Source organism: Mixophyes fleayi, chromosome 11, assembly GCF_038048845.1.
Source record: "Mixophyes fleayi isolate aMixFle1 chromosome 11, aMixFle1.hap1, whole genome shotgun sequence".
In the NCBI taxonomy this organism is placed as follows: Eukaryota; Metazoa; Chordata; class Amphibia; order Anura; family Limnodynastidae; genus Mixophyes; species Mixophyes fleayi.
In genome coordinates, this window is record NC_134412.1 from 99,695,289 (window position 1) to 99,709,377 (window position 14,089).

A 14,089-nucleotide genomic window follows, 5' to 3' on the forward strand; every position below is an offset into this window, starting at 1 on the left:
GTCCTCTATTCAAATTTATAAGTATAAAGAAGCACCCTCCAGCTATGACAAGAAAATAACTCTGGAATATATTATCAGTAACATTGGGGTTAAGCATAGTTAACTTTATTAACCCACTTAGTGCGGTCATCTCTAAGTAGCTTCAGTGTTCTCAACACGCTTCGTCCTCAAAAGGACTTCCTCAGGAGTTATTGGAACCTGACTATTGGTTTTATTTATAGCAATGCGCGACGCCATTTTGCGCGTGCGCATTACAACGGAAGTACTGCACATGCGCGTCACATCGGGCCGACAGCGCATGCTTGATGCGGATGTTGCCGCGATCTGTAGTACAACATTTTTATGTAAGTATCGCTAGAGTGTGTTTAAAGAAGAGCTCCACTGAGTAGTGATATATAACGGGCAGAGAGTTGGGGTACAACTTCATATAGGGATAGGGTATTAAACCAAATAAAGAGGCAGCCATCTTTTATACAGGCATAGGAATCCACCATCATTATAAAGAAGATACAGGAGACGGCGGCCATCTTGATAAAGGAAGATTATCTCATCAATGAACAAGTTCTAAACAAAAAATTGGAAACTGAGGTAGTTAAAACTAAGGGAAAAAAAATGACTGATGATGATAATAATAACCTTAAACAATGGAAGAAACCTAATGCCCATCATACCTATAGATGCCATTTTTCCCCCGAAACTAGTAGGGAGACTAATCACTGGAGACCTATAGAACCCAAAGAATCAAATAAGAGACCATGACAAAGTCCCACCAGTCGGAGACCCCTTATCAGAGAACAACTACCCCTTAGAAACAGATTTAGGATACTGGATAGTATAGATGCCAGCAATAGTGAGGATTATTTTGTCCATGTTCGGAACCACTTACGAAAGGGGAGGACACAAGAAACATGTCAAAGAAAGTATTCTAATAGCCTCCCCCATGAAGTGTGTGTGTCTGTCTGTGTGTGTGTGTGTGTGTGTATATATATATATATACACACTCACACTCCCTGGCCCTGGGGTTTAACCCCTTCACTGCTGTGTTGCTGGGAGAGTAATTCCCGGCGCCACAGCCATGAAGGGGTTAAACCCCAGCTCTAGGTGCACACACTGCACCATACATTTTTATTTGCAAAAAAAACCCCACTAAACACATTTGTTTCTGCATGTGGCGCCTAGCGCCGGGGCTTTAACCCCTCCGTCGTTGGGTATTACTTATTTATAAGACATGGAATTTCAACTAGTAATTTCTTAGATCCTGATGACTTCCTGCAGCCCATTGCTCTGCTGCCGCCGCCTCCCGCTCTAATCCCGACGGCGCTACCACTCCAGGACTCGGTCTGGACCTCCCGACTACGCTGCCTCTCTGCCTTCTTCTTCCTCAAGCTGTTCCTGCTGTCTCCTGCTCCGATGTTCAGCTGCCTCCTGCCATCTGCCTCTTGTTGTCCGGGCTCCTGATGCTGCCTCCGCTCTCTGCACCTCCCCCACCCATCCGGAATCAGCCACGACAGGCCGCGGCTCGGGCTTGCCCTCCTCCTCTCCATCCACTCCCCGGCCCTGTGTCTCACTCTACTGCCGCTGCCTGTCCCCACGGACGCCCAGTGAACCCCCTCCGTCTCTTCTCCTGCCCCATCCTTTCTCTGGTCCTCACTGATCTCTCTCCCTGTTCCCCTGGACACTTTCCTGGACGTTTTGTTTTGGATCCACCGAATCCCTCTCCCCTGGACGTGCCGGGCGCTCCTGCTCATCACCCTGAAGGCACCAGCTCCTGAGGACTCCCCATTCTGGACTAGCAGAGAACATACACCAGGATCGCACATCTAGCGTTCCCTGTCCTCCCTGCCTGGTATCGTTCCCTCAGCTTTGCCTATTTGTTCTTCTTGGGTCACCCACTGTCTTTGCCTGGCATTTTACTTTGTCTTTATTTCTTTACCGTTACCTAATTGTTTTGCCTGTAATTCTACTCTCTATTTTTATTACTTTTGTTCTTTTTATTACCTGTCTATTACTTTTACTTTTATCACTTTTACTCATTTTATTACCAGCCTACTGCACTATTGTTTTGCACCATTGTCTGCACCATTGTACTGCACTGTTTTGCACCATTGTTTGCCTATTGTTGTCCACACCTCTGCCTCTCCTCTCTGACTCCCCGCCCGCTTCTTCCACCTTGGTTCTCTCGCCCCTCCACCACCCCTTATCTCCTGTATATCACCATGCCTCCACGCTCCTGTCCTAGTCCCATCCTCTCCCCTGGCCCCCCTCCCCGCCCCTACCTTAATGCTCCCCCTCGCTCCAACCCTGCCACTCTCCTCCACATCCCTCCCCTTCCCTCCCTCCCCTTCTCCTGTGCCCTCTGGAACTCCAGATCTATCTGCAACAAACTGCCGGCTATCCATGACCTCTTCATCTCCAACTCCTTTAACCTCCTTGCTATCACCGAAACCTGGCTCTCCTCTGCTGACACTGCTTCCCCCGCCGCTCTCTCCCATGGTGGTCTCTCCTTCACCCACTCCACCAGACCGGACGACCGTCCAGGTGGGGGAGTGGGACTCCTCCTATCCCCCAATTGCTCTTTTCGGGTCATTCCCTCCGAACCTTCCCTCTCCTTCTCCTCCTTCGAAGTCCATTCCATCCGCCTCTACTCCCCCATTCACCTCCGTGTCTCAGTCATATACCGCCCCCCCCCCGGCCCCACTTCCCTCTTTCTTGACAACTTTGCATCCTGGCTTCCCCACTACCTGTCCTCTGACCTCCCCTCTATCATACTTGGTGACTTCAACATCCCTATTGATCTCCCCTCTGACCCTGCCTCCATCAAACTTCTCGCCCTTTCCTCCTCCCTTGGCCTCACACAGTGGACCTCCTCCCCCACCCACTGCCTTGGCCACTCCCTTGATCTTGTCTTCTCTCATCAATGTGATCTCTCCGACTTCTCCAACTCTCCGTTCCCACTCTCTGACCACCACCTACTCTCCTTCAACCTGTCCTCTTCCCCTGCCCCACCCCTACCTAAATTTACCATTACTCGGCGCAATCTTGATGCTGTTGACTCTACTTCCTTTTCCTCCACTCTTGAAACCCTACTCTCCCCTCTTCCCTCCCTGGTCTGCCCTGACCAAGCAACCTCTCTCTATAACCACTCTCTCACCACTGCCTTGGATGCCACCGCCCCTGCCACCGCTGTCTGCCACCGCCCCTTAGCTCCGCAACCCTGGCACTCCAATTTCACCCGCTTCCTTCAGAAGTGCACTCGTGCGGCTGAACGCCTCTGGAGGAAATCTCGCTCCCTGGCCGTCTTCCTTCACTTCAAGTTTATTCTCTCCTCCTACTGCTCCACCCTCTCCATTGCCAAACAATCCTTCTTTAAGTCCCTCATTTCTTCTCAGTCCTCTAATCCCCGCCGTCTCTTTGCCACATTTACCTCTCTCCTCACCCCTCCGCCTCCTCCTATCCCACTCTCCCTCTCTGCTCCTGATTTAGCTTCCTTTTTCTCTTCCAAAATTGAGGCCATCAGACTTGATATCTCCTCCTCCCCTCCCTCTCCTGCTTCTCTCTTCGCTCCCCCCTCTTCCCACATCCCACCTTGGTGCTCCTTCCGCCCCACTACGGGCGATGAAGTCAACTCCCTCATTCATTCCTCTCCCCCGTCCATCTGCCACCTGGATCCCATCCCTTCTCACCTTCTCCGCTCCCTCTCCCCCACTGTCTGTGCTTATTTAGCTCACACTTCAACCTGTCTCTCTCCTCTGGCACTGTCCCCTCCTCTTTCAAACATGCCCTTATCACGCCTATTCTAAAAAAAAACAATCTTGATCCCACTCACTTGCCAACTACCGCCCCATTTCACTTCTTCCCTATGCCTCTAAACTTCTCGAGCGAATTGTCTGCAACCGCCTCCAATCTGGTTTCCGCCCCCTCCACTCCACTGAAACCGCCCTCACCAATGTAACTAATGATCTCCTCTCTGCTAAATCCAGGGGTCACTTCTCCATCCTCATCCTCCTTGACCTATCCGCAGCCTTTGACACCGTAGACCACCCCCTCCTCCTGCAGACCCTTCGCTCTCTCGGTCTCTCTGGCTCTGTCCTCACCTGGTTCACCTCTTACCTCGCCAACCGCTCTTTCTCTGTTTCCATCTCCAGCTCATCCTCCCCACCCTCCGCCCTGCCTGTAGGAGTCCCTCAGGGCTCTGTTCTTGGCCCTCTATCACTTCATTCGGTCTTTAGTATCATCTATACGCCGATGATATTCAACTTTACATCTCTTCTCCCGACCTCTCCCCCCCCCCCCCTCTTCTCTCGTGTTTCTGACTGCCTCTCAGCCATCTCCTCTTGGATGTCCTCACGCTTTCTCAAAATTAGCATTGCTGAAACCGAACTCATTGTTTTCCCTCTACCCATTCCCCTTCCCACCTGGATCTCTCCATCACTGTCAACTCCACTAGCTCTTCTGTCCCCCAACTCCGCTGCCTGGGAGTCACCCTCGACTCCTCTCTCTCTTTTGCCCCCCACATCCAATCCCTTGCCCAATCCTGTCGCTTACAACTTCGCAACATCGCCCGCATCCGGCCCTTCCTATCTCGCGAAGCATCCAAAACTATTATCCATGCGCTTATCATTTCCCGGCTGGACTATTGCAACCTTCTCCTCACTGGCCTCCCCCGCTCTCGCCTCGCCCCCCTTCGTTCTATACTCAATGCAGCTGCAAAGCTTAACTTCCTTTCTCGCCGCTCCTCTTCTGCCTCCCCTCTCTGCCTTGCTCTACACTGGCTTCCCTTCCCTTACAGAATCCTTTTTAAACTTCTCACCCTCACCTACAAGGCTCTCTCCCACTCCACTGCCCCTTATATCTCCAATCTCCTCTCCATCCACACTCCCGCCCGGTCCCTGCGTTCAGCCAATGACCGTCGCCTCTCCTCCACTCTGATCACCTCATCCCACTCCAGAATTCAAGACTTCTCCCGAGCTGCCCCCCTGCACTGGAATGACCTCCCACGTTCCATCCGTTTGTCCCCCAACCTGTGCTCCTTCAAACGGGCACTCAAAACTCATCTCTTCCGCATAGCCTACCAGTTTTCCACCTAACCCTCTCTCCATGGTCTCTCTCCTCTCTTCGCTCCTCCTCAGTAGAGGGGAGCGCTTGCTCCCCTCCTCCGACACCCTCTGTGGCTGTCGTCTGTCTCCCCTCCCCTTAGGATGTAAGCTCGTATGAGCAGGGCCCTTCTCCCTCCTGTCTCTCTACCTTCTCTTCTGCTCCAACCTCCATATATTTGCCTTGCCTGGAGCCTCTGAAATCTTGCTACTACTCGTTTATTGTTTTGTACTGTTATTCCCTGTACTGTCCATTGTTTGTATTGTGTACGGCGCTGCGGAAACCTTGTGGCGCCTTATAAATAAATGACAATAATAATAATTAACCCGCCAGGCACAGGAGTCCATTTAAAGATGGCCGGTACTCGGGAGAATATATATATATATATATATATATATATATATATATATATATATATATATATATATATAAACAAGTTAACCCGTGCATGATACTCATGCATTCTAGTCAAATCAAGCTACTTAAGGTGTTAAAAAGGTTCTTGTCATGCATTTGGGCCTAGCCCAAACCTCCTCAGGGGAAGAGTGTTACTTCCCGACGTAAGCTCCCTTTTTTAACGTGGTTTTGTCCACATGTCACCACCTCATAATTTTTCTCCATCACCTCATCCTTCATCTTTATCGCCACATCTATCCAGATGTCTATCCAGACACAGGGATCTCTCTCAGCGGTCCTGAGTATCACACTCCTCTCACTCTGTCACCCCCGGCAACCACCAACCACTCCCAACTGTCACTTCTCCTTCAAGAAATATATATATATATATTTTTTAAAATCTTTATAAACACTTTTAACAATTAACAAATTAAATTAACAAATTAAAAACATCTTGGTATACCAAATTTCAGCCCTTTCTGAATTTTTTTTCCCACACACACTAAGAATTTAGTAGGTCAGTGTATAACTCCGCCCAGCAGGTGGCGCTGCAGCTTGGTTTTATTTTTTACACACAGACAGACTAACACACGCCACTAAGCATATATATATATATATATCACATACATGTGTACATATAAAGCTGGGTCCAAACCTCAGAAACAGCTGGGAACGGATTCGATTTTGGGTCTAATCTGTAGGTTACAGGTTTCTCAGCATGGGAGATATTTTCAAGCATGTCTTTTTAAGCAAATGGCGTTTATTTGGTCACCCTGGTTGAAGGTACCAGTGAGCAGGTCAGATGAAACGAGAAGAACAATTTTCAATACAAACTGTACTTTTTGTACAGTTTTGGACACAGCCTCACAGGGTAAGCCAGCCCTCTAAGGTCTGAGTTATTTTTAGTGTCAGGATGCAATATGATTACCCAAACATGGATTTACATGCACTGCAAAGCTAGCAATATTTACACTTATCTGTGATATCTTAAAACTTGTTGTGATGTCCTGCATCTTGTTTGAGATGCAGAGGAAATCTAACAGCAGGTCTAAATAAACCTTCCTGTGCCTTTAGGCGTTGGACCCTCACACATCAAAAGGTCTATTTAACATGAGATTAGCATGGGTCCTTTCTTCAGACAGTTGCAGAATACACATTTCCTCCACTTGAGAATTCCCAAGGTAAAGTTACAAAACCCCAAACAAGTTATTTCCCTACACCAAAATACACAAGACTTCATCAAAAAATGCTTATTGCAACAGGTATATACCTCAGAAATAATATATTTCAACTAGCAAAGTTAAAACACAAAACGAATTTCCTACCCTGGTCTCAGAAATAAAGATATTTAATTTACCAATATACACTCCATATTAAAAATAGGTACATATGCAATTATATAAATAAGCACAGTGCGCTATTTCATTTAAATACATTTCTACAATAAGTTATTAGTGATCCAGTCACAAACGTATAAAGGCTGCAATGTGCTTTTTTTAACTACCTTTTTAATGGTTATATATATATATATATTATAATTTATTGCCTATATCATGTTTTGATCGTATTTTTTTAATATTGTATCATTGTATTGCTGTACCTTTTTAAAAGTACATGAATGCTAATGCCTTATTTTTCTAATCATAGTGATTTACAGGAACTAATATAATCCGTATACTCTTAAAGGACTGCCCCATGTTCCCTGATGAAACATCAATCTACACCACAAAACTAGCTGGTGCTAGTTATTTTTCTTGTATGTGTGCACCCTAAGCCTAATAAAATACAGTATTATAGTCAAGTAAGCCGATCTCAGCCCACTTATTAACCCTTTGCCTGCCAGTAGTTATTCATCTTGTCTCCTCTTTCCCAGGGGTTAAATTGTCATGTATTATTCAACACACTAACACAAACGACCCTCGGATTGAATGGAAGAAGATAAAGAATGATGATACTACTATTGTCTACTTAGATAATATAATTCAAGGTATGTTATATACAGTATACCAGTGAGTTCTGTTCATTCCCTGCTCATCTGGAGAGCATACAGTCAGTAACTATAAAGGTTTATTATTTACTAATTGTTAATATCATCATTTAAGGAGACTTTTTAACTTAAATTCTGTAAGAATGACTTAGATTACGTTATTGCCAAAAACAATGGCAGTGTTACCTCACTAGCATACATTAACATTTCCAACTTGGTAAAATTAGTATAAGTGTTTACTTCTTTTTATAGAATAACCATGTTGGGGTAACATTAATACTGGCCATGCATGTGGGGCTCTGAGAGCTGAGCGACAGGATAACTGCCCAATTTCCATCTGGGCGGCCATAATGGACATTTTCTGCACTTGGGCTGTGGAGCCGGAACTCTTCCGGTATGAATGGGGCTCGTACTGGTTATCTCTGGTCATCTTATGAGTTCTCAGTAATGATCCATTTTATTATCTGTTGCTGTTTCTGGTCAAATGCACAAAATGAATGAGGTACCGTAGCGCAGCCTGGTGTGTCCACGCGGTGGTGTGGTGTTGTGGATGATTGGCACTTGGTGTTCCTTAATGACTTCTATATATTATGATTACATGGTTATGTCTCCTCTTATGCTGGATGCTAAAAATGTTGTTATCTCTACTATCAGGAGACTTGAAAAATCGGGCTGAAATAGAATCCCAAAGTTCCCTGGTGATATTCAATGCCAGCCGGTCTGACAACGGGAAGTATCGCTGTGAGGTGACCGCTATGGATGATGAGAACAAGTTTGACGAGATTATTATCAGCCTAACAGTGAGAGGTAAAGACCATGACATGTACAGAGTGTGTCAGTGACAGTGATTCTGGAGTGTGACCCTGATTAGATCCCACATGTATGTACAGGGTGTGACAGGATGGACCACCTATGCCACCCTGTTGTTGCTGGGAACCGGCTGGGCTTACTTTGGCACCATTCCCTTTCTTTATCCCAAATTGTGCCCTCTAACCACAGTAGGAGGGGCTTACAGGTGCCACCACTGGACTCCTTCACTGGAACCTAGGACTGCTTTCTTCTGGGTAACTCGCTGCTAGGGTACCCCCTTGCTGGGCACCTAGGTTGGTACCCCTGACCTCTTGCCTTCAGATCAGGGTTGCTGTGGATGGTTCCTCCCTGGCCTATCACCAGGGCCTGACTGGGACTAAAAATCAGCCCTGACATTTAAAGCACACAGGCCCACATGTTGTGGGCTCCATGCACTATATTGTTGCACACTGATGCTGGCGCAGTGCACGTTGCTGACGCAGTACAACATGATGTAGTGTGAGTGTGTGTGTGTGGGGGGGGGGGGGGGGAGAATTATATCTCCTAATGACCCTCAACATTACATTGTTAGCACCCCAATTACATCAATAAATACCATGACAATACATTATTAGTGCCCAAATTACAGCAATAAATAACCCACCACACACACTCATACTACATCAATCACCCCCACATTACAGCAACCGGCATCACCCCCACATTACAGCAACCGGCATCACCCCCCACATTACATCATCCAGCATCACCCCCCACATTACATCATCCAGCATCACCCCCCACATTAGTGTCCAGCATCACTCCCCACATTACAGCAACTGGCATCACCCCCCACATTACAGCAACCACCATCACCCCCACATTACAGCAACCACCATCACCCCCCACATTACAGCGTCCAGCATCACCCCCACATTACAGCAACCACCATCACCCCCACATTACAGCAACCGGCATCACCCCCACATTACAGCAACCGGCATCACCCCCCACATTACATCATCCAGCATCACCCCCCACATTACATCATCCAGCATCACCCCCCACATTAGTGTCCAGCATCACTCCCCACATTACAGCAACTGGCATCACCCCCCACATTACAGCGTCCAGCATCACCCCCCACATTACAGCAACCGGCATCACCCCCCACATTACAGCGTCCAGCATCACCCCCCACATTACAGCAACCGGCATCACCCCCCACATTACAGCGTCCGGCATCACCCCCCACATTACAGCAACCACCATCACCCCCCACATTACAGCAACCGGCATCACCCCCCACATTACAGCATCCAGCATCACCCCCACATTACAGCAACCTGCATCACCCCCACATTACAGCAACCGGCATCACCCCCACATTACATCATCCAGCATCACCCCCACATTACAGCAACCTGCATCACCCCCACATTACATCATCCAGCATCACCCCCCACATTACAGCAACCACCATCACCCCCACATTACAGCAACCACCATCACCCCCACATTACAGCAACCACCATCACCCCCACATTACAGCAACCACCATCACCCCCACATTACAGCAACCACCATCACCCCCACATTACAGCAACCGGCATCACCCCCACATTACAGCAACCGGCATCACCCCCCACATTACAGCGTCCGGCATCACCCCCCACATTACAGCAACCACCATCACCCCCACATTACAGCAACCGGCATCACCCCCACATTACAGCAACCGGCATCACCCCCCACATTACAGCGTCCGGCATCACCCCCCACATTACAGCAACCACCATCACCCCCCACATTACAGCAACCGGCATCACCCCCCACATTACAGTGTCCAGCATCACCCCCCACATTACAGCAACCACCATCACCCCCCACATTACAGCAACCGGCATCACCCCCCACATTACAGCAACCACCATCACCCCCACATTACATCATCCAGCATCACCCCCACATTACAGTGTCCAGCATCACCCCCCACATTACAGCAACCACCATCACCCCCCACATTACAGCAACCACCATCACCCCCCACATTACAGCAACCACCATCACCCCCACATTACATCATCCAGCATCACCCCCACATTACAGTGTCCAGCATCACCCCCCACATTACAGCAACCACCATCACCCCCCACATTACAGCAACCGGCATCACCCCCCACATTACAGCAACCGGCATCACCCCCCACATTACAGCAACCGGCATCACCCCCCACATTACAGCAACCACCATCACCCCCACATTACAGCAACCACCATCACCCCCCACATTACAGCGTCCAGCATCACCCCCACATTACAGCAACCACCATCACCCCCACATTACAGCAACCGGCATCACCCCCACATTACAGCAACCGGCATCACCCCCACATTACAGAAACCACCGGCATCACCCCCCACATTACAGCAACCACCATCACCCCCACATTACAGCAACCACCATCACCCCCACATTACAGCAACCGGCATCACCCCCACATTACAGCAACCGGCATCACCCCCACATTACAGAAACCACCGGCATCACCCCCCACATTACAGCAACCACCATCACCCCCACATTACAGCAACCACCATCACCCCCACATTACAGCAACCGGCATCACCCCCACATTACAGCAACCGGCATCACCCCCCACATTACAGCGTCCGGCATCACCCCCCACATTACAGCGTCCGGCATCACCCCCCACATTACAGCAACCACCATCACCCCCACATTACAGCAACCGGCATCACCCCCACATTACAGCAACCGGCATCACCCCCCACATTACAGCGTCCGGCATCACCCCCCACATTACAGCAACCACCATCACCCCCACATTACATCATCCAGCATCACCCCCACATTACAGTGTCCAGCATCACCCCCCACATTACAGCAACCGGCATCACCCCCCACATTACAGCGTCCAGCATCACCCCCCACATTACAGCAACCGGCATCACCCCCCACATTACAGCGTCCGGCATCACCCCCCACATTACAGCAACCACCATCACCCCCCACATTACAGCAACCACCGGCATCACCCCCACATTACATCATCCAGCATCACCCCCCACATTACAGCAACCACCATCACCCCCACATTACAGCAACCACCATCACCCCCCACATTACAGAAACCACCGGCATCACCCCCACATTACAGCAACCACCATCACCCCCCACATTACAGCAACCACCATCACCCCCCACATTACAGCAACCACCATCACCCCCCACATTACAGAAACCACCGGCATCACCCCCACATTACAGCAACCACCGGCATCACCCCCCACATTACAGTGTCCAGCATCACCCCCACATTACAGAAACCGGCATCACCCCCCACATTACAGAAACCGGCATCACCCCCCACATTACAGCAACCACCGGCATCACCCCCCACATTACAGCAACCAGCATCACCCCCACATTACAGCGTCCAGCATCACCCCCCACATTACAGCAACCGGCATCACCCCCCACATTGCAACCACCGGCATCACCCCCCACATTACAGCAACCGGCATCACCCCCCACATTACAGCGTCCAGCATCACCCCCCACATTACAGCGTCCGGCATCACCCCCCACATTACAGCAACCACCGGCATCACCCCCCACATTACAGCAACCAGCATCACCCCCACATTACAGCGTCCAGCATCACCCCCCACATTACAGCAACCGGCATCACCCCCCACATTGCAACCACCGGCATCACCCCCCACATTACAGCAACCGGCATCACCCCCACATTACAGCGTCCAGCATCACCCCCCACATTACAGCAACCGGCATCACCCCCCACATTACAGCAACCAGCATCACCCCCCACATTACAGCAACCACCGGCATCACCCCCACATTACATCATCCAGCATCACCCCCCACATTACAGCAACCACCATCACCCCCACATTACAGCAACCACCATCACCCCCCACATTACAGAAACCACCGGCATCACCCCCACATTACAGCAACCACCATCACCCCCCACATTACAGCAACCACCATCACCCCCCACATTACAGCAACCACCATCACCCCCCACATTACAGAAACCACCGGCATCACCCCCACATTACAGCAACCACCGGCATCACCCCCCACATTACAGTGTCCAGCATCACCCCCACATTACAGAAACCGGCATCACCCCCCACATTACAGAAACCGGCATCACCCCCCACATTACAGCAACCACCGGCATCACCCCCCACATTACAGCAACCAGCATCACCCCCACATTACAGCGTCCAGCATCACCCCCCACATTACAGCAACCGGCATCACCCCCCACATTACAGCAACCAGCATCACCCCCACATTACAGCAACCGGCATCACCCCCACATTACAGCAACCGGCATCACCCCCCACATTACAGCAACCGGCATCACCCCCCACATTACAGCAACCACCATCACCCCCACATTACAGCAACCACCATCACCCCCCACATTACAGCGTCCGGCATCACCCCCCACATTACAGCAACCACCATCACCCCCCACATTACAGCAACCGGCATCACCCCCCACATTACAGCATCCAGCATCACCCCCACATTACAGCAACCTGCATCACCCCCACATTACAGCAACCGGCATCACCCCCACATTACATCATCCAGCATCACCCCCACATTACAGCAACCTGCATCACCCCCACATTACATCATCCAGCATCACCCCCCACATTACAGCAACCACCATCACCCCCACATTACAGCAACCACCATCACCCCCACATTACAGCAACCACCATCACCCCCACATTACAGCAACCGGCATCACCCCCACATTACAGCAACCGGCATCACCCCCCACATTACAGCGTCCGGCATCACCCCCCACATTACAGCAACCACCATCACCCCCACATTACAGCAACCGGCATCACCCCCACATTACAGCAACCGGCATCACCCCCCACATTACAGCGTCCGGCATCACCCCCCACATTACAGCAACCACCATCACCCCCCACATTACAGCAACCGGCATCACCCCCCACATTACAGCGTCCAGCATCACCCCCCACATTACAGCAACCACCATCACCCCCCACATTACAGCAACCGGCATCACCCCCCACATTACAGCAACCACCATCACCCCCACATTACATCATCCAGCATCACCCCCACATTACAGTGTCCAGCATCACCCCCCACATTACAGCAACCACCATCACCCCCCACATTACAGCAACCACCATCACCCCCACATTACATCATCCAGCATCACCCCCACATTACAGTGTCCAGCATCACCCCCCACATTACAGCAACCACCATCACCCCCCACATTACAGCAACCGGCATCACCCCCCACATTACAGCAACCGGCATCACCCCCCACATTACAGCAACCGGCATCACCCCCCACATTACAGCAACCACCATCACCCCCACATTACAGCAACCACCATCACCCCCCACATTACAGCGTCCAGCATCACCCCCACATTACAGCAACCACCATCACCCCCACATTACAGCAACCGGCATCACCCCCACATTACAGCAACCGGCATCACCCCCACATTACAGAAACCACCGGCATCACCCCCCACATTACAGCAACCACCATCACCCCCACATTACAGCAACCACCATCACCCCCACATTACAGCAACCACCATCACCCCCACATTACAGCAACCGGCATCACCCCCACATTACAGCAACCGGCATCACCCCCCACATTACAGCGTCCGGCATCACCCCCCACATTACAGCGTCCGGCATCACCCCCCACATTACAGCAACCACCATCACCCCCACATTACAGCAAC

The 14,089-nt window shown here is 50.4% G+C and overlaps 1 protein-coding gene across 1 annotated transcript in view; it reads left to right on the plus strand.

Annotated features, from left to right (window-relative positions):
- Positions 1-14,089, plus strand: part of JAM3 (junctional adhesion molecule 3) — a 65,797-nt gene that overhangs the window by 24,896 nt on the left and 26,812 nt on the right. The window contains exons 3-4 of the mRNA XM_075190607.1: positions 7,364-7,477; positions 8,132-8,284. Of these exons, the coding sequence (XP_075046708.1) occupies positions 7,364-7,477; positions 8,132-8,284 (267 nt within the window). The remainder of the gene's footprint in view (positions 1-7,363; positions 7,478-8,131; positions 8,285-14,089) is intronic.